Source organism: Antechinus flavipes, chromosome 3, assembly GCF_016432865.1.
Source record: "Antechinus flavipes isolate AdamAnt ecotype Samford, QLD, Australia chromosome 3, AdamAnt_v2, whole genome shotgun sequence".
Classification (NCBI taxonomy): domain Eukaryota; kingdom Metazoa; phylum Chordata; class Mammalia; order Dasyuromorphia; family Dasyuridae; genus Antechinus; species Antechinus flavipes.
The window spans coordinates 557,929,809-557,953,483 of NC_067400.1; the positions used below are offsets into that span (position 1 = coordinate 557,929,809).

The 23,675-nt window shown below is 42.8% G+C and overlaps 1 protein-coding gene across 2 annotated transcripts in view; it reads right to left on the reverse strand.

Moving 5' to 3' along the window:
- Positions 1-4,437: 4,437 nt before the first annotated feature.
- Positions 4,438-23,675, reverse strand: part of TRIM3 (tripartite motif containing 3) — a 32,725-nt gene continuing 13,487 nt past the window's right edge. For both annotated transcript variants that reach the window (XM_051987613.1, XM_051987612.1), the window contains exons 2-12: positions 14,359-14,524; positions 14,015-14,246; positions 13,600-13,751; positions 13,146-13,326; positions 11,967-12,699; positions 11,688-11,791; positions 10,897-11,064; positions 10,209-10,377; positions 5,720-5,790; positions 5,377-5,517; positions 4,438-5,286 (exon numbers count right to left, since the gene is read on the reverse strand). In XM_051987613.1, the coding sequence (XP_051843573.1) occupies positions 5,134-5,286; positions 5,377-5,517; positions 5,720-5,790; positions 10,209-10,377; positions 10,897-11,064; positions 11,688-11,791; positions 11,967-12,699; positions 13,146-13,326; positions 13,600-13,751; positions 14,015-14,246; positions 14,359-14,489 (2,235 nt within the window). In that variant the 5' untranslated portion in view covers positions 14,490-14,524 and the 3' untranslated portion in view covers positions 4,438-5,133. The remainder of the gene's footprint in view (positions 5,287-5,376; positions 5,518-5,719; positions 5,791-10,208; positions 10,378-10,896; positions 11,065-11,687; positions 11,792-11,966; positions 12,700-13,145; positions 13,327-13,599; positions 13,752-14,014; positions 14,247-14,358; positions 14,525-23,675) is intronic.

Consider the following 23,675-nt stretch of genomic DNA (forward strand, 5'->3'; position numbering starts at 1 on the left):
TCTGAAACTTCTAGCCACAACCTCCCCTTTTTCTCTCCCCGTGCTTTATTTATCCTCTATCCTTAAGGCAACATCTATTTACTTTATCCCTTTCTGCTTTCTCAGGTCTCACCACTGTGTTCTTGGTTTTTTCCCCTCCAAAACCTTGGCCAGATAGTTAACTCCAGTTCAGTTCTACTACCTAAATGAATACCTTGTCTCTCTGATCTAATACTGCTCATTTGGTTCCAAACTTCAACCCTAAATAACTCTTTTCTTTTTCACTGCTACTTTATAGGGCTGTTATAGAAAATAGTCAGATGGCTAGGTGGTACAGTAGATAGAGTGCCAGGCCTGGAATCAGGAAGATTCATCTTCATGAATTCAAATTTGGCTTCAGACATTTATTAGTTGTTTGATCCTGGGCAAATTATCTAGCCATGTTTGCCTTAGTTTCCTCATCTGTAAAAGGAACTCATCTTTACTTAAAAATAATAATCCAAAGGGGTCATGAGTCAGGTATGAATGAACAACAAAATTAGAAGTAGTCAATATTAGTGATTCCATTACAAATTTTTAATAATAATACTCCAAATGGGGTCCAAATGAGTTAGATATGACTGAATAAAATTAGAAGTAGTCAACTTTAGTGATCCCACTACAAATTTTTAATCTAATATCAAATGGATCCTCAACTGTTTCACAATGATCTTTTTACTCTTCCTTGATTTTCCATTGTATTCTTCAAAGCAAATATTTTTAAACCTTTCTTTTCTCCTTAGATTGCTTACAGCACCAACTCTTCCCTTCTTCCTCTCCTCAGAAAATCCTACTTGAGAAAATTGTGTTCATCTATCCTGAATTCCTTATTTTCATTTTTGCACTTCACATCTTTTCAATGTCATCCTCTATTCTCTCATTTGTCTCTGAGGAAGAAGTGGGCCATTTCTTTAACAAGACATACTCCTTTGTGTTCTTGGTCTCTTTACCTCATGTCTCCTCAGGGAATCTGATCTTTCAGAACACTGGACCAAATAAGATGAAATTTAATAGCTACAAACACAAAATTCTACACTTGGGTTCAGAAGCCAGCTCTACAAATACAAGATGGAGGTAAAGTTAGACAGCAGGAGGTCTGAGGGCCTTATAAAATTGCAATGGTCTGATACAGCAGCCAATAAAGCTAATGTAATCTTAAACTGAATAGAAGCATAGCATCCAGGAATAAAAAACTGTTAGTCCTTCTGAATTCTGCTTTGGTCAGATTACTTCTGGAATATGGGATTCATTTGTGGGCCCATTTCTATAAAAGAGAGATGTATAGGGGAGTGTTCAGAGGAAGAAAATTATGGCAATGGAGGGTTTAGAGATCATGCCATGAAGAATCAGGTTATAGCCTGGAGAGAGAAGATTGTGGATGGGACATGATAGTGCTCTTCTAGGATGTGAAGGGTTGTCATTTGGAAGAAAGACTCCAGAGAACAAAATTAAGAACATTGCATGGAAGCTGTAAAGAAGCAAATTCAGATCAATGAAAGGAAAAACTTAATAGGGGTTAATCAGGAATTGAAAGGGCCAGCCACCTTGAGAAGCAGAAGGATCAACAAAATGAGAGGTCTTTAGAGGCTGGACAACATATGTTAGGTATGCTGCAGAGTGGATTCTTTGCCAACTATGTATAATTTGAATTGGTTGGTAACGGGAATGACTTCCAAATCAAACTCCATGATTCTATTTTTAGCCTTGTCAGGACTAGCCCAGAGGAGAACAATCTACTGAAGTAAAATGAACATCTCTGACATAGTTGCTGAATGACTCCCGATCTGTGAGAAAAATATAGGTACATCCTCCCCCTGATTATGTCAGACTGAAGGTGAGGAATACAGTAATCACCACAAAAGGAATAGAACTTGGGAGAGACAGGTCAAACACGGTAACTCCCCACATGCCACTCTGAGACTCTTCTCCCTAACCCCTTGAAATCTGAATTTCTGCCCCTGCACCTTGTTTTTCCATTTCTCTCTTCCTAGATTTTTTCAAACTTGCAAGCATCCTGGTATTACATTGGCTTGAATTTTTTTTCCTAGCCTTGATTTGGTCCCTATCTCTGCTACCTTCAGATGATGGTTGCTTTCCCCCTTATGATGTTTAGCTCATAAATGTTTCATCCATAGATGTTAGGCTTGCTTCAGAGAAGTAGAAGATTCAAACCTAGTAATGTTATGCCATCTTTGGAAATATATTTGAAATCACTAGGACTGTGGCTCTGATTACTTCTAATTTTATTGTTATATCCAATTGTTCATGACCCCACTTGGATTTTTTTGGCAAAGATACTGGAGTTCCTTCTCCAAATCCTTTTACAGATGAGGAAACTGAGGTAAAGAGGAGTAAATGATTTGCCCAGGGTTACACAGTTAGTGTCTGAGACCAGCTCTGAACTCATTAAATTACAATCCATTAAGAGTGCCAAGACTGATTATTCAGTTACTCCAGTAGTGTATTTACTTACTTGGTAATTGAACAAGATTTAGCACTTTCTGACTTTCCTGCCAGTCTGCAAGCATCACTGCAGAAACAGAAGTAGACTATTTTTTCCCTGTTTCATATGTTATAGCCAAAGAACTCATGAACAGGTAATCAAATAGGTTGCAAAACTCTTCATACTTGTTTAAGTTGATCCTGAGAAGATATCTTTTGCTGGAATAGTACTTGAAGTCTTTTCAATATGGTAGGAACTTGCACTTCGCCAGTCTAGACTGAGATGGAAGGTCACCTTGACACCATGTCACAGCATCAAAGCACTAGAATCAGGAAGACTTGAATTCAACCTTGCCCTTGATACTTACTAGCTGTGCAACCATAGATAAGTCACCATTCTCTGAGCTTGTTCATTGGAAAAACGGAATTATCTACTGGTACCATTAGTCAGAGTTGAGGCTTAAATGTAAATTTCTTTGCAATGTCCCATATACAATTTTAGTCATTATTATTATTGTAAGGAGAGAAGTTTATGACTGGAAAAGAAAAATGTGCTAGTTACACAAAAACAAAGGATAACTTCTGAACAGTTTTCACTTATTCCATTGGTACCCATACAATATCAAAACATGAGGATGGCTCTTCCCACGTCTAGTGGTTCTGATGTGGGAGATTTAAAGAAGACAAGATATATATCTGTCTTCATCACACAAGATGGACAGACATGGATAAGCTGTGATCTATATCACAGGAGAAGTATATTTTGGGGTAACATCTTCTATGATACTGCCACATTAACTTCCTTTACTGGGGCTAATTTTGGGACCAGCCCCTTTATGTCATCCAAACATGTTCCATGGATTGCTATGTTTGAGACAAGAATTGGAGATATAGAGGCATGAAATTTATTTCCCTTGGCCTGAGAATTACTTTGAATGTGTTTCTCCCTCATACTCCAAATATCTGCTAACAGATCTTCAACTCCCTCATCCAACTGGGATTTCTAGAATTTTACCCCCAACTTTGCTCTACCAACATCAAGCTCCTTACAAAGAATGAATAATTATTTCTCTCCACTGACCAGCCATTTTTTTTTTTTACTGTATTGCTAAGTCTACTTTACTCCAAGAATGTCCCCAAGGATCCAGGGCACCTCATTTAGAAACAAATCCACTTCAAAACTAGTCTCTGTCCAAATTATGGACATCTACCCATATGAAGTTTATTTTAGAACTTTTATTTTATTTTGTTCTTCTAAATTTCTATTCTGATGTTCATTCTTCATATGTAGGAATATGGCTGTATGTGTGTACTTGTGGTTGCATTTTCATAATTAGGTCCTAAGTCTGGGTTGTTTAAACTTTTATTAAAATACCTGGGCATCTTCTGAGAACCTGACTAGTTAGATGTTTGCTAACATCCCCAATAGCAGATGTTAAATCTGTGAAATTAATTCTGGAAACCCACCTTCCTCAGAGTACAAGAGGCCCAGGGCAGCTATCCTATCTGCCAAAGCCCCCTTTATCATCTGCCCTTCTCAACAAGGCAGATTTTGCCCTTCAAGACCCTTTTTTCTCATGGCTCTGTGAGTCTAATGCATTTGTGTATTCATCTTTACTCAGGCAATGACTCTTCTGATGCTGCTAGGAACCTTATGTCATTCCACATTCCAGATCCATTCAGGTCCCCTATCATGGCCTAGGATAGAGGATTAGGGAAAAAGAATGGCAGACCCATGGCCTCAGAAGCATTCCTCTCCTGTACCACTACAGCCTAACTTCAAAGCTCCATTAGGAGAGCCTGCTCTGAGCCCGCAATACCCCCTAAGCCAAGGACTAAGGTAACAATTGCCTGCTTCCCCCCATCTCATTTCTTTCCCAGTTTTAGGATCCCTTAGGATTTCCTCACCCTAAGTTCCTGGGTAGGGGAGGTGCCTGAAGCAGCAGCATCCCCCTTCTCTTCCAAGAAGGATCAAAATGGAAGCCACGGAGATCATTTATTTTGTACATTGAAGCGGACCGGGCAAGGGTATTACTGTCTGTCTGTCAGTTTGTTTGAGAAGGCAGAGGGGAAACCATAGCCTGCCAGCCTACAGCACTGCCCTGTGAAGCAGCTTGGAGGCAGTCAGGATCCTTGGCTGTGAAGGCCCCAGGCTCCTCCTGGAGACAGGCCAGAAGAACTGGCAGTAACTGATCTACGTGATGGGGCTAAGACCAAGCCTAAAGGGGGTCTAGACCCTGAAGTGGGGTATAGGTCTAAGTAGGGCTAGGGGTTGGGGTGAAGCTTAGCAATTCTTGTAGAAACCAAAAAACATGTGGGTAAGTGGGCAAGTGGGCAGGCAGTAGGACGGCAAGCTCAGGGAGACTTCATAGGCCTCCCAGCCTGGTCACCTCCCCCACAGCCTCCCCTCCACCCCAATCACCAAAGCAGGAACCGAATAAATAAAGTGCAGCGTGAAGGGATGGGAGGGATGTGAAGGGAAAGGAGGATAAAGATCAACTGGTGAACATGGGGAGAAGATCCCGGGGAAGGCCCTGGAGTGGTGAAGGGCACATGGCTCCCACTTTCATTGCTCCCTGATCTGGCCCACAGTGGAGGGGTCCTGGGCCCATCCCATCCTTGGAGTGGTGGTGTCCATCTCTCTATCCATCCAGGTCTGAGCCAGCAGAGCAGCTACTGGAGGTAACGATAGGCCTTGAAACAGTGGTTGCCTGCATCAGCCACTACCACGTGGCCATCAGAGGTCAGTGCCAAGCCCTGAGGGCCATAAAGTGGTTCTGCAGTGGTGTTGATATAGGATAAGAAAGAGCCTGTACTGTCAAATACCTGTAGAACAGAGAGAAAGACAGAAAGTTCAGTGTGACCCTTAGCCTTCACTTCCCAGACTTCTAGGGACCAGAGAGCCGGAGGACTTACCTGGATGCGACTGTTCCCCCAATCTGCCACGATGATGTTCCCATTCGAGTCTACAGCCACACCAGTAGGGGCATTGAACTGCCCATTACCCTCGCCATGGGAGCCAAACTTGAAGAGGAAGTCTCCATCTGCACTGTACACCTGGGATGGGAGGGGACTTAGAGCCAATTCAAAGACACCCAGCATGAGGGGCACAAAGCCAGGGGCTGAAGATAGCAGAAAGGGAATGGAGGGAGGGAGGGAAAGAAAAGGAATCACAGGAGAAAAGTGACCTGGAGATCCAGAGCGTAGGAAGGAGGAGGAAGGTACAGGATGTCTGCTGTTTGTGGAAGATGTCACTAACCTTCACTGAGTGATTATGGAAATCTGTCACCACAATTTCATTCTTGTTATTCACAGCAACAAAGTGGGGACCTTAAGACACAGGAGAGAAGCAGCAGTAAGAAAGAGATTCTATATAGAGCTGGGATAATAGCCCTTATTCAGAGATTCACTGGGTGGTCCCAGGACAGCAGGTGTGTGTGTGGTATGTGTGTCTGTCTGTGTGAATTATGGGCTGAGGGAAGTCTTAAAGATTGCTAAAAAGATTAAGTTTTTTTTTTTAATTTTATTGTTGGTTATACTTGCTATGAACATTCATGACCACATGCTAGGGAAACTAAATGGAAAACCTTTATATTGGAAATCTATATATTAAGTGATATCTATGTTCTTCCTAATTCTGGGTCAACCTTCTAATGTAGATTTAAAGAAAAACAAACACATACACAAACACAAAATCAAAGTGTTTTGCTGCTATGTGTTTCAAGAATAAAAATCTCAGACTAAAAATAGATGAGGGTTAATGGTTCTTTGATTATAAAAAGATATTTTCCTGGGAAAGCTTTGAGTGAGTGCTAGAAAAATAAGAAGGAAAAGAATGATCCAAAATTATGTAAAGATCAAACTAAGGCTAATAGGACTGAAAAGAAATGTGACAAATGTTGGCAGGGATATGGGGAAAAAGTGAGACATTAATGCACTGTTGGCAGAGTTGTGAACTGATTCAACCAATCTAGAAAGCAATTTGGAACTATGCTCAAACAACTATAAAACCATCCATATTTGACTTAAAAATACCACTACTACTAGGTCTATATTCCAAAAGTGATTTTTAAAAAAGTAAAAAGATCTATATGTGCAAGGAACATTTATAGTAGCTATTTTCTGGGAGAAAAGAATTGGAAATTGAGGGGAAGTTCATCAACTGAGGAATGGTTGAACAAATTGTGGTAATTGTGATGAATTGCTATTATGCTGTAAGAAATGATGAGCAGGATGCTCTCAGAAAAATCTGAAAGACTTCCATGAGCTTTCCTTTGATACAAAGGAAAATATACCGTATGCAAAGTAATAGCAATATTTTAAGATGATCAGTTATCAGTTGTGAATGATATAATTCTTCTCACAATACAATGATCCAAGACAGCTCTAAGGGACTTATGATGAAAAATGCTATCCATACCCAACAAAAAGAACTGATGGTATCTGAATTCAGATTGAAGCATACTTGTTTAACTTTATTTTTCTTGAGGGGTTTTTGATTTTGGGTTTGTTTGGTTTGTTGTTGTCGTTGTTGTTTTTTTGGTCTATGCTTTCTTTCACAATATGATCATTATGGAAATGTTCTGCATGACTACACATACTATCAACTATACTGAATTGCTTACATTCTCAATAGGGGTGGAGTGGGGAAGGAGGAAGAGAAAGCATCTAGAAATCAAAGTTTTAAAAATAATGTTAGAAATTGCTTTTACCTATAACTGGGAAAAATAAAATACTAAATTTAAAAATAACAAAAAGAAAGTCAATCTCAAAGGATTCTTACAATTTTTTTTATTTCAGAGAAAATCATGTTAATTCAATTTGACCTCCTTCAGGAAGCCTCTCCCAATCCTCTTTCGCCATTAAATTCTCTCATATTTACTTATCTTTGTACATGTATTTATCTAGGAAATTATAAGCACTTTGAGGGCAATATCTGGTTTGTGTGTTTTTTTTAATATTCCCAATGCCCAACATAGTATCTTGAAAGCAAAGAGTCCTTAACAGATGATTACATTAAATTTAACTACTTTGCAGTAAAAATAATAAGAACATTGGCAGGAAATAACTACTCACTCCATCTGAAAATTAGAGAAGAGGAGAGGGAAGTCTGTCCCAAATGAAAGTACCCTCTATGGGAAAGAATGAATTTCAAAGCATTCCTTAGAAAGAGAGATAGGAGCCAATGGTCTAAGTATTTAAGGAATACTCTTAAGGATAAAATATTTTATAATATAAACACCAACTAACTCAGGTGCTAAGATAGTTTGAAAAATAAATATTAAGGACAACTAACAATTAACAAGATTTTGGAGAATCAATCTTGGAGATTCTTCAAGAATAGTGTCAGTAATGGTAAAACTCAGAATAAACTGAAATTGATGAGAGCCAATAAAAAGGAACTAAAAGAGTCTTTCTTTTTTGGGGGGTGGGGGCTTTCTTGAGAGCAAAAGGAAGATAACAATCTTACTCAAATACTTAGCTCATAAAGGTCTACAAAGCACAGCATCTCTTTTGATTCTCATAACTACCCTGGAAGGTTATTGCTGTTTTCATTCCTATATTCCAAATGAAAAAAACTAAAGTAGAAAGAAGTTAAGTGATATGCTTCTGATCACACACTTAAAATTGCTGCTTAAAGTAAACGGGATAATGATAATAGACAATGAAGGGAAGGTAGAACTAATCAACTCATATTCTGCTCCTGGTTTCTCTGCCAATATGAATAATATCTGGACTGGAAAGGATAAATAAACAATGGTAAACAGAGAGGAAATCCAAACAGGAGGATGGAGGAGCATTTATCCTGGGCTAAGTGTATCAAAGTTTTTGAAAGAAATGAGAAATGCATAAAAAGGAAAATGAGAAGAAGATAAGGAAATAGGAAGATTCTGATGCACTAGTAAAGTAAAAACATTTTTAAAAAATCAAACTAAAAATAATAGAAGTTTATAGTTTCATGTGCAATCCTTTACAATTAAGTTTATTTTTCCTTTGATCTTATTTGTGAAATGTGTTAGATAATAATAGAATACTAAAAAAAATCATGGAGAGCAAGAGGTGCTACAAGACTGGAGTAGGGAAAATGTCATCCTGTCTTAAAAAAAAAAAAAAAAAAGGAAAAAAGATAGAACCTTCAAACTATAAGCCACTGAGGTTGTCTTATCTTTCTCTGACAAAATTTTGCATCAGAGTTCTTAAAATTTTTCTGTGCCATGGACCTCTTCTAACAGTCTGGGAAAATCTAGGAATTTCTTTTTGGAATCACTTTTTTAGACTTATAAAATAAAATATTTAAGACTGCAAAGAAAATCAATTATACCTAATAGTTTTCCAAATATTTTAAAAAGTAAGGTCACAGACCCCAAGTTAAGAAGTCCTATTCTAGATCCTACCGTTATAGTGGTAGATTTCTGGGCATTTTAAAAAAAGGAAGCAATGGTCACAAAGAGCCAGAATAGCTTCATCAAAACCAGGTTGTGCCAGACTAACCTTATTTCCCTTTTTACTGTCCCGTCTGGTAGATCAGGAGAATGCTACAGAGATTATATACTTGAATTTCAACAAGGCATTCTGACAAAGGCATGCTCTTCTTGACCAGATGATAAAAGAATCTGAACTGGTACAATGAGCACCAAAGAGAAACTACTTCATGTGTGGGTCACACATGAAGAGATGTCTTTTTCAGGGCCCTCCCAAAATCCACCCTTGACCCTGTATTATATACTATTTTTTTATCAATGATTTAAATGAATGGCATCTTTATTAAATTTGTTGAGCAACAAATCTGTAAGGGATACCTACTATACTAAATAACAGACCTAGAATCCAAAAACATGATAGGCAAAAACAATGGGCCAAATCTAATAACATAATAGTTAATGGGGAAAACAACATTCTATTTGTACACATACACCTACACACACACACACACACACACACACACACACACACACGCACGCACACACACCCCAGCTGTATAAAATAAGAACACATGACTTAGACAGCAATTCATGGAAAAGAACTCAGAAGACTTTTGTGGACTGCAAATTCAATAAGTCAATAGCAGAACATAAGCAAAAAAGTTAATGAGACCCTAAGCTACAATAAAGGATGTATTGCTTCTCAACTGATGAAAGTGATGGTCTCACTCCACTCTGTCCTGATGAGATCACCTTTGGAGTACTCTGCTCAGTTTTGGAAGACCTTATCTTGAGATAGTGACAAGCTGAAGCATATCTAGAATTAGGTGGCCAGGATGAGGAGGACAATGGAAACTAACCCACATGAGAACCAGTTCAAATTTAGAATATTTAGCTTGGGGGAGAAGAGAGAGATAAGATATGATTCCAGCTCTTAAATATTAGAAAACAGTATATAGAATCCTGGAGGGCAGAACTAGGAGCAATAGGTAAAAGATACAGATAAAGAGATTTAGGTCTGACAAAGAAAAACTTTCTAGTGGCTGGGTTTCTGAAGGAAAATCAGTTGCTTTGAGAGACAGTAAGCTTTTTATGTCTGAAGGTCATCAAGCAGAGACCTAATAACTCTCTGTGGAGGATTTGGTGGAGAGAATCTTGTTTAGGTACAGGTATCTCCTGCTTCTGATTTTATAGGGGAAATTTTCTGGGTAGTGAGTATGGGTTGTCTCAAGTTCGTTGTGAAGAGGAAAGAAGAAAAAATCTCGGGGTAGTGAGGAATCTTTTAGTAATTTTCAGAGTTTCTTAGTTATAATCCTATCCCCATACCTGCAAAATGGCGGTCAGTAGCACCACGGCCCCCAAAGCGACCCACTAGCTTTCCATTGGGTTGGAAGGTGAAGACACAGCAAGCCTTGTTGTCCACCACGATGATGTGCCCATTACGGTCCACAGCCACACCCTTGGGTCCCATGAGCCTCCCAGCTCCAATCTTGGTCTGCAAAAGCCCAGAAAAGGAAGTTAGGACTAAGCTGGTCATCAGGACAAGGTAAGGATAGAGAAATCATCATCTCCCAGTGCAGGACCTCACAGACAGACCAGTATGGAAATAGGGAGGCCAAGAGGTAGAGGATGAGCAAGAAAGAAGCAGAAGGAGGCTTCTCCAATGTCCATTCTTGTCTCTCCAAAGAGGAGGACTCGACTCCTTGGTCCAGTTTTCATGAAGGAAAGAGAAGGCGATGTGAAACTACAGAGCAAAGGGGAATAGATGGCTCTCCTAAGCCAAAGGCCCCAGCTCAGGGAGAAGAAGCCCTTAGCCCAGAACCAAGAAGAGTCCAGGAAAGAGGAGCTGTACGGAGAGACTCCAGGTGCGAGAAGCCAGATCTTTCTCACTGGCCCCACAATCCAAGTGTGGGTCTGGACCCTACTTAACTTCTAAATAGTCTCATCTCTTCTCCCTTCTCACACTCAGCACAAGGAAGAAAATGGAAACTGACAAGCCAAACGTTGCTCTCACCTTGAACTTTCCTTCAGGTGAGAAGACACTGACCCAACGGTTGTCATAATCAGCCACAATGATGTCCCCATTGGTGTCCACCGCCACACCAGTGGGACGCTGCAGCTGCCCAGGAGAGCGGCCTCGCACACCAAAGCGGAGTTTGAACTGGCCCTCGTTAGAGAATACCTAGGAGTAACAGCGAGAGAGCAAACCTTTGTGGAAACAGACTAAAAAGAGGTCTAAGGAGACACGGTCGTTGGAGACGGAAGGAGGGAACGAATGGAGACTTCCATAGCTACAGAGCCCAGACCCTTCTAAACAGTCCATTTACTCTAGTCACTAGTTGTTGGAGGAGGGCAAAGGTAGAAGAAATGTCCTCATTCTGTTACACTGAAGCCTCCCCTTGAATCCAGATCTATTCCTCCATGATCTTATTTTCAAAATCATCCTTATTCTCTCCGTATCTCCCTCAACTCACTCCTTCTTTTCTGCCTACACACATATTCAAGTCTTTCCTAGTCAAAAAACACTCTTTTTATGGCAGGGACCAGTTAAAGCTTTTAAAAAATTGTTTGTGCTTCCCAGAGGGCCCTGCAAGCTAAGGACTGGGCAGATATTAGTATTACATCCAGTGAAAGCCTGACTTTCTTCAACATCCCTGATTAGCGGATTGAGGGGAGACTAGCATTCTCTGAATACCCTGGTCTTTTGGAGGAGACTGTTACATGAACACACACACAGCTGGGTGGATGGTGGTAGAGGAATGTCACCTCAATACCCTGGTGATTTGGGTTGAAGGATCCCTTTACCTGGATGCACTGGTTGTTACTGTCAGCCACCACAATGCGGCCACTGCTGGCTGCAGAAATGCCCTGTAAGTTGGTGAATTCACCCTTCTCTCGCCCACGGCTACCTGTAGAAAGAGCACTGCTTTGAAGAGACACGAAAATGGGCCCTGGAACCAAATACTCCTCCGGCTCCTTGTTCCTCCTCCCACTCCCTCCTCCCCCACATATACAAATACACACCCCAGTGACCCTGCAGGGCCTCTCTGCCACTACGGGCAGCTGGCTGGGGAGGCCACTCACCAACTCGGAAGACCAGCTCATCCTCAATAGGGTTGTCCTTCCTCTTGCCTCCTGTGCTATACATAGAGCTGGGTCGGCGTACAGCCTTCTGTCTCACATGGCCACCAGGACCACCGGGGGACTTGACCCGGCGTTTGACATCATCAGGAGAAGGGGGTAAGTCACCAGGGCGCAGGGCACGCACCCGGAAGGGGCTGCCCCGCACAGGCTGCCCATAGAGTAGGACAGAGAGGAGAAGCTCACCCTCTGCCCGGGCTGTATAGACTAGCTCATAAGTGCCATTCTTGTGGTCCAGCACATGGGCTTCAAGGCGAGCCCCATCGGGGCCCGTCAGCTCGGCCCGAAGTTCTGCACTTCCCGTGCGCACGAGCTGCCCGTCCTTGTCTTTGGTGGTGATAGTCAGTGAGGCCGGCTGCCCCACCAGGGCCTGGCGAAGGCCCTCCCCTGTGGCCACTGTCTCGTGGGCTGTGGCACTAGTGGTGAGGAGTGCACCCAAGTTGAGAATAGAGCGGCGCAGGCCATCCGTCTCTAGAAGAAGCTCCAGCTGCCCGTTCTCGTGAGGCCGCTCAGGGAAGGCTTGGCTGGCCAGCGCCGCCAGCCGCTCCCCCATCTGCTTGCGCACGAGCAGCACTTCCGTCTCTGAGCCTAGCCGCAGGGCCTGCTCCGCAAAGCTGCAGCTGCTCCCAATATGCTCCTGGCCCTGACGCAGTGTCTCCAGCTGGGCCTGCAGCACCTGGGGGCATGGGGCGGGCACCGTGGGGGCATAGATAGGGTACCATAGGGGCACTGGGAGGGTAACATGCAGAGGACACCAGGGGGATATAGTGAGTGCACCTTGGGGCACAACAGGGACATGGAGCAAAGGGCTATGGGACGGGGGCACCATGATGGCACATGGAGAGCACCATGCAGAGGGTTCTGTGGGGTGCAGGGAGAGCACCATGGGGCATAGAAGGGGCACTCCTGCAGGGTACAGCAGGAATAAGTACTATTAGGGCACAGAAAGCACTATGGATCACAGTGGGGATGGTGCTGAGGACAGACCCAGAGAAAAAGAAGGACCCAAATCAGGAAAGGAGTAAGGGAATGGGATGGGGGAAAAAAGGAACAGGATAGGGCAATGGAGAAAGGATGGGCAAATTTGGGGGTGTTAGTTGGGAAAGGGGGCTGGGAGCCCACCTTCTGCTTGGCCCCACAGATGGCCTCCAGGTCCCTGACCAGTGCCCCCTTGCGCTGCTGCAGGGCCTGCTCCAGCTCCTCAAAGGCCCCACTGATCTGGGCCAGGGCTTCAGCCTTCCGATCCACCAGCTGCTGGCTGATCTCTCCCACCAGGGCAATGGCTGCCGTCAACTGGGGCAACCTAGAAGGGGAACAGGCAAGACAGGCAATCACTGAAATCTGTAAAGGATTAAAGGATATTTGGAGTCAGAAAGAAACGTAAGAGACCGTCCAAGCCCAACTCCTCCACTTTACAACCAAGGAAACAGGCGTAAATGACCCACACGGCCTGCCCAGTGTCACACAGCTACTAATTATCTGAGACGCAGGATTTGAATCCACGGCTGCCTCTGAAAGTTGGGCGGCCCTTCTTGTCCCCTCTCCCAGAGTCCCTTCTCCCCACAACCCCTCCTACCGGCTGCGCACGGTGTCCAGCTGTCTCTGCAGGGCTGCCTTGTGCTGCTCCACCACATCCCGGAGCAGCACAGTGCGGTGCTCCCCGTGCTCCCCAGCTCGACATTCCCCACACATAGCTGTCTCACATGATTCACAGTAGAACTCCATTGTCTGGGAGCAAACAAGCAGAAACTGATGGACCGGAGCTCGGCCCTCCAGCCCCACAGCTGGCCACTCCAGGAGTCTCTCAGCCCACCCCTGCCCGGCCGTCCCCACCAGTCTCTCTTTGCCAGCCCGAGGCCCCTGCCCTCTCCCCCCACGAGCCCCAACGACCCCTCCACCTGCTCCTGCCTCTCCCCCACCCCCTTTCCCTCCCTATCCTTGTACTCCAGACCGGCACGGCCCTGGCCTCACTGGCCCTCTCTTGGGCCCACCTTGCCTTCATGGTTGGGGCAGGAGAGAGGACGCCCAGCCACAGCGCAGAGTGGGTGAGGGGCAGTGGGGTCCCGGCCTCCGTCGGGGGTCCTCTGCATCACTTCGATCAGGTTGCTGATAAAGAAGTTATTCTGCAGAGCAGAAACACCCTGCTCGGGGAGGATGGAAGTCTGGCGGCACACGGGACATGACAACGTCAGACTCTGGGCAGGGATGTAGCTCTGCAGGCACCTGCAAGGGGGAGGGAAAGGGGTCGGCGGCGGTGGAAAGTAGGCGGGGGGTCCTGGAGGCACAGTCAGGAAGGGGGGACCCGTGGTTCCCCCATCGTCCCTGGGCTGCTTACCTCTCACAGAAGGTGTGCAGGCAAGGTAAAACCTTAGGGCAATGGTAGCGATCCAGGCAGATGCTGCACACCAGGAACTGTTTGTCAATCTGCCGAACCACCGGGCTGGTGCTGCCCTCCCGCTTCGCCATGGCGCAGACAATTAGTTCCTCCCCCTCAGGCCAGTCTTTAGGGAGAGAAAAACTCATGTCAGTCAATGCCTTGTCCCTTCCATAAGAGTAGCCACTCACAGGGACAGCACAGCAGGGCAGAGAATGCCTTCTCTGTCCTTTATCCTTCTCCCCAAATGATGTTCAGGGGCATGTTCCTTTAGATCCATTCAGCCAAAAAACCCATCTCTTAATAACAGTATCTCCTCCCCATGCAAGCTCTGTAACAGTCACACTAACTCCTTCTGATAACAGGACTATGTACTAAAACTAACTCTCTGTGTATGCAGAAAACCAAAGGTGGGGTAGGGAACTCTGGGACAGCCTGAGCAAGAGAAGATGGGCAGACTGGGATGTGAGCCCACCCATGATGGCACTTAGATGGCAGTGCATAGAGTACCAGACCTAGTCAGGAAGACCTGAGTTCAAATCTGGCTTCAGACATTTCTTAGCTATCTGATCCTGGGACGAGTCACTTAAAATCCTCAGTTTCTTGATCTGTAAAATGATCTAGAGAAGGAAATGGCAAAATACTCCAAAATCTTCGCCAAGAAAACCCCAAATGGGGTCACAAAGAGTGGAACACAACTAAAACAACTGAACAACAACAAAAATTGAAAAATGGGCTTCTATGAGACCACTTTCCTAGCCAAAAATCTGAGGGGTTCTTGAGGGATGACAAGTAATTTTAAAAGGCTAGAAAAGTAGATGAAGAGCTGGTAGCCTGGGATGAAAAAGTGTGTAGATAAACATTTGGCTCAAGTTGTACCTATCATATTAGCTATGGCATTAAATAAAGAACATAACTTGGAAAACCAACTGGAGTAGGAGCCTTAAAAGAAGCACTCAAGGGGCCAGGCCAGATAAAGAATTGAAATCAAGTTTAAGAATAAATGAGGAATACACTTCCTTGTGTGAGCCTTAACACAAGGCTTGGGAGCATGCTCTAGGCAAACGGGTTGGGGGTCAATATGACTCAGAGTCACAGAGACAATTAAGTACCCAAAGATGATACTTCAGCAAGATCATAACAGAGTGACCTGAAGCCCAATGTTTGAGGCCAGATTAGGAAGAGCCAACCTCACTGGGATCCCTCAAACCAACCTGAGAAAAGAACAAATAGAAGATAAGACCTCCCTAAACAGAGCTAGAAAAACAGCTAAAGGAATGAAGGCAGGATAGAACTCTGTGCTAAGTATGAGATGAAGAGGAGATGAAGAGGTGGTAGAACAGAATTATATGAGAAGAGCTAGAAGACTAGGTCTTTTACAGGAGAACAGAAAAATGTCAAGAGTTGGAAGGGATCTTAGAAACCAGCTAGTCCAACCCACGATTAAAAAGGATTCCCTCCACAACAAACCTATCTATCCTTTATTTGAAGGCCTAAAGAGAGGAAGAACCTACTACTTAGAAAAGTAACCCATTCCACTTTAGGATAAAATAAGCATTATAATCCTTAAGTAGTTTTTTAAACATGTTTCTCTTCAATTTTCATCTATTGCTCTCAATTCTGTGACCTAGGACTAAGCAAAACAAGATTTCAAATACTTCAATATAGATATCAAATCTCCTATAAGTCTCTTCTCCAAGCCAAAAAGTCTTAAATTTCTTCAAAAGATCTTCAAAAGACATGAACTTAAGGAATAGATAAGGGAGGCCAGAGCACTGGGAGGCAAAGGATAGGATAGAAAGAAGTGTTTGGGGATCATCTTGCCCCTTGGGCTCTGACCTATTTGCCTGAGATCAAGAAACTGGGGGATGGGGTGGAAGTGTATGGAAAGATGCTGCAGTTAATAGACCAGGAAGGCTGTGCAAGGGCTGAGTCTGGGCTCTAGAATCTAAGATCTTAGCCTAAGAAGTGAAGTGAGGTGTTCAGAACTAGGAGCTGAGCTAAGTCAGGAGAGTGAGATGAAAAGGTGAGGATCATACAGTTAGAATTAAAAGTAAGGTTAAGGCCATTATACCTCCTCATTTTACAGGAGAGAACTAGCAAACAGAGAAGATTGTTGACTTGTCCAAGATCACATGACAAGGAAAGATTTGAACACAGATTTTTTTTTTGACTCAAGGAATTGAGTGAAGTGAGGAAGGGAGAAAGGGAAAGGTACTCTGTGGTCTGAGTAACAGAAACAGTGCAAAGTCAATTAAAGCAAAGTGAAGGGGCTGCAGAAAGGGAACAGGAATTGGTGGGATATGGTTGACTACTGAGTGATGGAGGGGACATTCAAATGACAAGAACTTTGGGAGTTGAGGGGCTCACACACAAGGAAGCAGGTATTTAAGAGATACAGCGAAGGGCTCAAGTCCTGGCCCAGGAAGGCAGCATGGTATGGTAGAAAGGCTGCTGGATGTGAAATCCTAGGATTTGAGTAAAAATCCCAATTCTCTCTCAGTAGTAAGTCTATGACCCTAGGCAAATCGCTAAGGAAGGGGTTAATCTAGGATGGTTGGACTAGCCACTAAGGTTCCTTTCAGATCTAAATCCCAGGATTCTAACTGGGGATGCACAGTAGGCTCAGAAGACTGCACAAGAAGCAGATTGCTTAAGGGAGTTACATGAACTGAGTAAGGAAGGCAAGCTTGGAGGGTCAGGAAGTTAGTGGAATGGAACAGGGGAAAGAGGCCCAGGAGGCAAGAGAGCAACAGAGGGGCAAGGATCAGCAGCCTGGAGGCTGAGTGAAGGGGCTCCTGGGGCTGACCCAGGTAACAAGACTTGGATGAGGAATGCTGAGTGCTGACCTAGGAGATGGTACGTACAGAGGAACTGAGGGGAGAAGCAAACAAAGTGGTCTCAGGAAAATGGAGCTCAATGCTCCCTTGGACTAAGAAGTGGTCAAGAAAGTATGGGAGCGAGGCAGGTTCAGAGAGGACAGAGAGGACACTAGGTAGAGCAGGACCCAGTCCAAGTAGTTCAAGCCCTGGTCCCCACTCACTACCCAGCCCTAAGAGGGGACAGCACCATGGCCGTGGGGAGGGGGAGGGGAAGGGAGGAGACAATGAGGGACTAGACACCGAGGACAGGCCAGTGCCCAAAGCCGGTGCTGCCTGGGCTGGAGGGAGAAGGTGGAGTGCTAGTGGCTCCTCCTCTTCCCTTTCCCTTTCCCTTTCCCCTTTCTCCTTTCCCCTGCCGAGCCTCCCCTCGCCAGCACCCGCCCTTGCCCCTGCGAGGCTCAATGGCTCGCCTCCAAACCCAGGGATCCTCCTCCCCTCTGGAGAAGAGACCCACTTCTGTAACGCCATCAGCCCGGAAAGGAGGCTAGACTCCCTTCCCTGGCTCAGCCGGGGGGCCTCGGAGGGGCTGGGGGCTGGGAAGGGGCGTGTTTCCGGAGCAGCCGCTGCTGGAGTGGGGTGGGGATGGGGTCCAAGATCTCGGCCTAAGGAATCTGAATCAATGCAGTGGTAGTGAAGGAAGATGAGCAGAGACCCAGGAGAGGGGGCAGCGCCGGGAGTGCAGGACATGCCAGCAGCAGAAAGGGCAAAAGCCTGGGCCTTGAACAGGGGCTGGTGGCTAGGCAGAAAGGAGCCTGGGCTTAGGACAAGACCTAGACCCGGAGGCAGACCTGTGGCAAGGATTTGGAGGGTGAAAGTGGAATCACGGGTAAGGACATGACTTCTGTCCATCTATGCCCAGCTCGTACCATCTGGGGGCATCCTTTGGGCACTGACTGCCCTCCATTCACCCTCAGCTTGTCCTGAGCGCCTCCCCAAAAGTGCTCACTTGTTCCTTTCTCAAATCATACTTCTGCTCCCCCTTTTCCCTGCCAACCCTCTGCACCACTCTCTGCTTTCCTTTACACATCCACATATAAACCTGAGCTCCCGGCTGTCCTGGAACACGCCTTACATAGTCATGCCCCTGCCTCTCTGGCTCATGCTGTTCAATCCACTTTAAAATGCCTTTCTTTTCCTACCACCACACTCCAGTCTATAACTTTCAAAATCCCACCCAGTCTTAATGACCAGGCTATTTATCACTATATCTATTAAAGCTGCCCTGACCTCCCTCCAATAAATTCCTATGATTTCATGACACACATCACATTCTTTTTGCTTTATATGTACATATCACAAATGGTGAGGGCCTGGAAAATATTCCACTTGAAGCTTAGTTGAAGAACTAGGAGTAAATACTTAACCCAGAGAAGAAAAGACTAAAGGGGGAAGGGAGGAGAAGAGGCAGCAGGGTACAACAGCATGACATTTAATTTGGTATAATTATTTGGAGGCTGTCACAAAAGAGGGATTTAACTTATTCTTTGTATCCAAGAAGCAGAACCAGAAGCAACAGGTAGAAGTTACAGAGAAGCAGATTTTGGCTTAATATAATTTAGAGTTGTCAAAAATTAAAATAGGTTGCTTGAGACATAGTCCATTACTGGAAAGTAGACAAGAAGATCACTTAACTTAATGATTCTAGGGTCTCTCTAAATGTTTAAGATTCATTTGATTCAATTCTTAGACCTGAGTCATAGACTTAAACTGGAAGGAACTTCTGAGATCATATAATTCAACCCACTCATTTGACAGATGTGTAAACTCAAGGTCCAGAGAAGTGACTTGCCTAAAATCACCCAGGTATCACTGTGTATTCCTGAGTCACAGGGCACTGTCAAAAGAAAGTGCAGAGCTATGTACACCAGAGCCAATATAAAAACACTGTTTCCTCCTTAGTACTGGACAGCCCTTTCATTCTTCTCCCTGCTTCACTGCCCTAATTTCCCCCACCATCAGACCTCTCTTCCCTCCTGAAAGCTTTCACCCCTCCATTTTCAACAGATGATCCTTCCTCTTCTAGCATGGTCCCCTCCCCTCATTCACCCCAAAAGTCCCTTCTTTTCTCTCCATTGATCCTGATCAAATGAGATAATGTGTGTAAAGGGTTTGGTAAATCTTAAAGCACATTTAATATGAGGGATTGGGCCAGATGAGTTATAAGGTCTCTTTAAATTCTAAATCTATGATCCTCTATATCAAGGTACTGTAGGAAAAGGTGGACTTGGAGTCAAGAGGTCTGTGTGCAAATTTAACCTTTCCCTGACAAGTTAGAGCTCAGAGAACAAATCAAGCAAATAGTTTAATCCATTTCTTTATCTGATGGAGAATTTCAAAGGGAGATAATACCATTTACTTCAGGGTGCTGTTGTAAGAAACAAGTCAGATTATATAGGATATTCCCAAAGTCTTAGAGCAGTTTTAAGCATGAGAGAGAGAGAGAGTGTGTGTGTGTGTGTGTGTGTGTGTGTGTATACACATATATGTATGTAGATGTGCATTTATGTCTGCTCATAGATATATACTATCTAGGACATGCAATAATACATGTATATTTACAAACTGTTTATATGTATACATATGTGTACATGTATAATTCTTTTATAGTTTAAGAACTATATAAACTTCAGTTATTAATTTTGCCATCACCATCCTCCTCTACTTCCTAATCATTGTCATCATCATCTTTCAAGAATGAATTCTATTCTTAGGTCCTCCAAGAAACTTTCTCCCAACTTTTCCAGCCCATTCAATCAACAGATATTTTACTGAACATGTCCAATATTTCTAATTCTATGCTAGGCCATTTAAGGGCATAATAAGAGAGACGATAAAGCAGTTCAAGCAGAGCTGGAGAAATAGAATACACATACCTATTATTCTGTTATCTAATAAATCCTGTCTTTTACCAATGATCCAGTGTGAAAAAAAAAAGAAAAGTTAACATAGTTACATGAAAAGTACTATACTTATTAACTGTATAAGAACAGAATAACTAGATATCAATTAGGAGTTAGAAGTTTGCAAAGTAATCTACCAATATGATCTTTTTCTATCTATTCTTATAATAACTTCATGGGAGGTAGGTACTATTATTACTTTCCCAATTTACATATAAGAAAACTGAGGCACACTCACAAATATAAGTGTCTAAGGCCAGAGTTGAGCTCAAGCCTTCCTGACTCTAGGTCTAATGTTCTATCCACTATACCTACCAGGATAGGGAAATGTAGCTAGATAATAGTACTTTAGGATATAGGGATTTTCCCTTTCATTAGAGAGCTTCAAATAAAGGCTGGTTAATCACTTTGTGAGGATGCTATATAGGTCTGATTCTTAGTCAGGTATGTGACACAGCTAAGTGCCAAAGAGTGTGCTAGGTAGGTCTAAAGTAAGGAAGACCTTGAGTTCAAATTCAGCCTTAGCCACTGATTAGCTATGTGAGCTTGAGCAAGTCACTTAACTTGTCTACCTCAGTTTCCTCAACTGTAAAATGGAGATAATAATACTATCTACCTCCCAAGATTGTTGTGAAGATAAAATGAGATACTTGTAAACTGTGCTGGTACAGTGCCTGGTATATAATAGGTGCTATGTAAATACTTCTTCCTTGTACTTCCTTTCCCTTTCCTTAAATGTTGGATTTAAATGGACTTGGAGGTCCCTTTTGATTCTGGGATCCTGCTTATTAAATGTGAGAATAACATTTAGGTATTTTATTGTCTCCAAGTCCAATGAGTCAACAGTACACCAACAGCCAGGAAATGCTAATGAAATCTTAGGATGCATTAACAGAAGAGAATTCAAAAGGAAGGGGATGATAGTCTTGTTTTACTCTGCTCTAGTGAGACCACATATGGAGTGCTGTGAATAGTCCTGCCTACCAAATTTCAGGAAGGATGTGAACAAATTTAAGCAGAGGAGGGCATCCTGGATAGTTAAAGAGAAACTAGACCAAAGATGAATTAGAGGATTTGGGAATATTTAGCCTAAAAAAAGAAAAGGATTAGAAAGGACATAATTATTAGAAGGGGTGTGATATAGAAAGGGGATTGTTTTCTGGAGGGTAAAACTAGGAGTAATGAGGAGAAGTTGCAGAAAATAAAAACATTTTTGACTAGGTTTAAGATGTAAGTTCCTCCCGAAGAATATAATCGCCTCAAAAGCAGAAACTGTTTCAGATTTGTTTGTATCCTCACTGCCTTGAACAATTCCCTGGCAATGTCTGTTCATTTAAATTGTTGGGAGGAAAAACTTCTTAGCAATTGGAGCTGTCCAAAAGTAGAATGGACCAATGGAGTAATAGGTTCCTTATCCCTGATTGAAGGGGGTCTTTAAATCAAGGATATGTGATCGTTTCTCAGGAAAATTAGAGGGGATTTATGGTCAGGTACAGGTTGAACTAACTGACCTCCAAGGTTCCTTCTAACTGATTCTATCAGTGACTCTAAAATAGTTCCTGTTTCCCTTACACTCTTAAATGCCACTAGCCTCAGTTAGGCTTTTATCACCTCTTCCTATTAGTATAACAGTCTCTTTAACAAGCTCTCTTCCTCCAGTCTCTCTCTAAAGCACAAGGTCTATACATATTACTTACCTGCTCAAAATATTCAATAACTACTCACTACTTATAAGATAGAAGAGAAATTCAACATGGCATTTAAGGCCTTTGACAACCTACTCCATCCTGCCTTTCATGATTTTTCTCACAGAGATGTGGTGAATTGAGTATTGGACTTAGAATGAGGAAAACCTGAGTTTATATCCAGTCTTAAATACTTCTGAACTTTTCAACCCTGGGGATATAGCTTGGCCTTACTCAGCCTCACCTGTAAAATGGAGATAATAGGATCTACCTGACAGAGTTTTTGTGAGGATCAACGAGGTAATACTCTACGAACCTTATGGCAGCATATAAATGCTGGTTATTAATTACTTCCCTTTGTGTACTATATAGTTCAGTCAAATACTAGTCATCACTCCCAGATTTTGTCCTGCCTTCTACATCCATGCATTCAGTCCCCTCTAAACACATACACACCCTTTCACCTACTGAAATTCTTTTCCTTCAAGATCCAACTCAAGCTGTTACCTCTTCCCTGAAGCATGCCCTGAGACAAACATGAAATGATCTCTCACCTTTCCTGTTTTTCACAATCATTGTCTATCTTGTTTAGCAGCTATTTATGTGTTTATCTCCCCTTTCAGAATGTAAGCTTCTTGGGGGAAGAGATTATTTTGTTTTTCATCTTTGAAGCTGAAGGGAAAAGAAGGGAAGACATATTTGTTAGGTATGTATTAAGTGCTTTAAAAATACTATCTCATTTGATTCTCACTACAATCCTGTAGGGTAAGAGCTATTATTATGTCTACTTTACATTTGAGGAAACTGAGGCATAGAGAGAGAGGTTAAGTGGACTCAGGGTCATAGAGCTTGTAAGGGTCTGAAACTGGATTTCAACTCAAGGCTTTCTGACTCCAGACCCAGAGCTCTATCTATTATAACACAAACTGAGCTCTCAAGCAAAGGACCCAGCACATAGTAGGTACTTAATAAATAGACTGAATAGGCCTAATACAAGTTCTAATATGTGAAAGAATTTGGTCTGTTTGACACCAAAGTATTAGACTTACTAAAGGCTTCTCAGATATCCAATCAAAGAGAATAGAGCCAGTTGTTCCATGCCTTAAGCATTCTTCCCAGCAATACTGAAATGCAGTTAGCTGCAGTCAGTGAGCTAACACATTTTAAAAGAGATATTTGGATAAAATTTTTTAAACTAAAGGTGGTGTTTAAAAAATAAGTAAATACCACAGTAAACATTCTTCTTTCTTCCTGAGGATTGTGATATTTCTGAATTCAGTTAAATTAAACCAGTCTTTAAATGGTCATTGCCCTTTTATCCAGAAATTTCATTATTGGACATATAGTCCAAGCAAGTCAGATTGAAACAAAAATTAAATATATATTATGCTAAAGTGTTCATAGCAACACTCTGGAATGATAAAGATCTGGAAACAAAATGGATGCCCAGTGACTGGAAAATAGTTTTAAAAAAATGAAATCTGAATGTAATGGAATTTCATTCTGTATTAGGAAATGACACGTGTAAGGAATGTGGAAAAACATAGAATAATTTTCATGAACTAATGAAAAATAAAATATGCAGAGCCAAAAGAATGCCATATGCAATAATATGAAGATAAGAACAAAAAGATAAAAGGTCTTGGGGCAGCTAGGTGGTACAGTGGATAGAGTACCAGCCCTGAAGTCAGGAAGACCTGAATTCAAATCTGACTTCAGATGCTTAATACTTTCTAACTGTGTGACACTTGGCAAGTCACTTAACTTCAATTGCCTCAGCAAAAAAAAAAAAAAAAAGAAAAAGTAAAAGA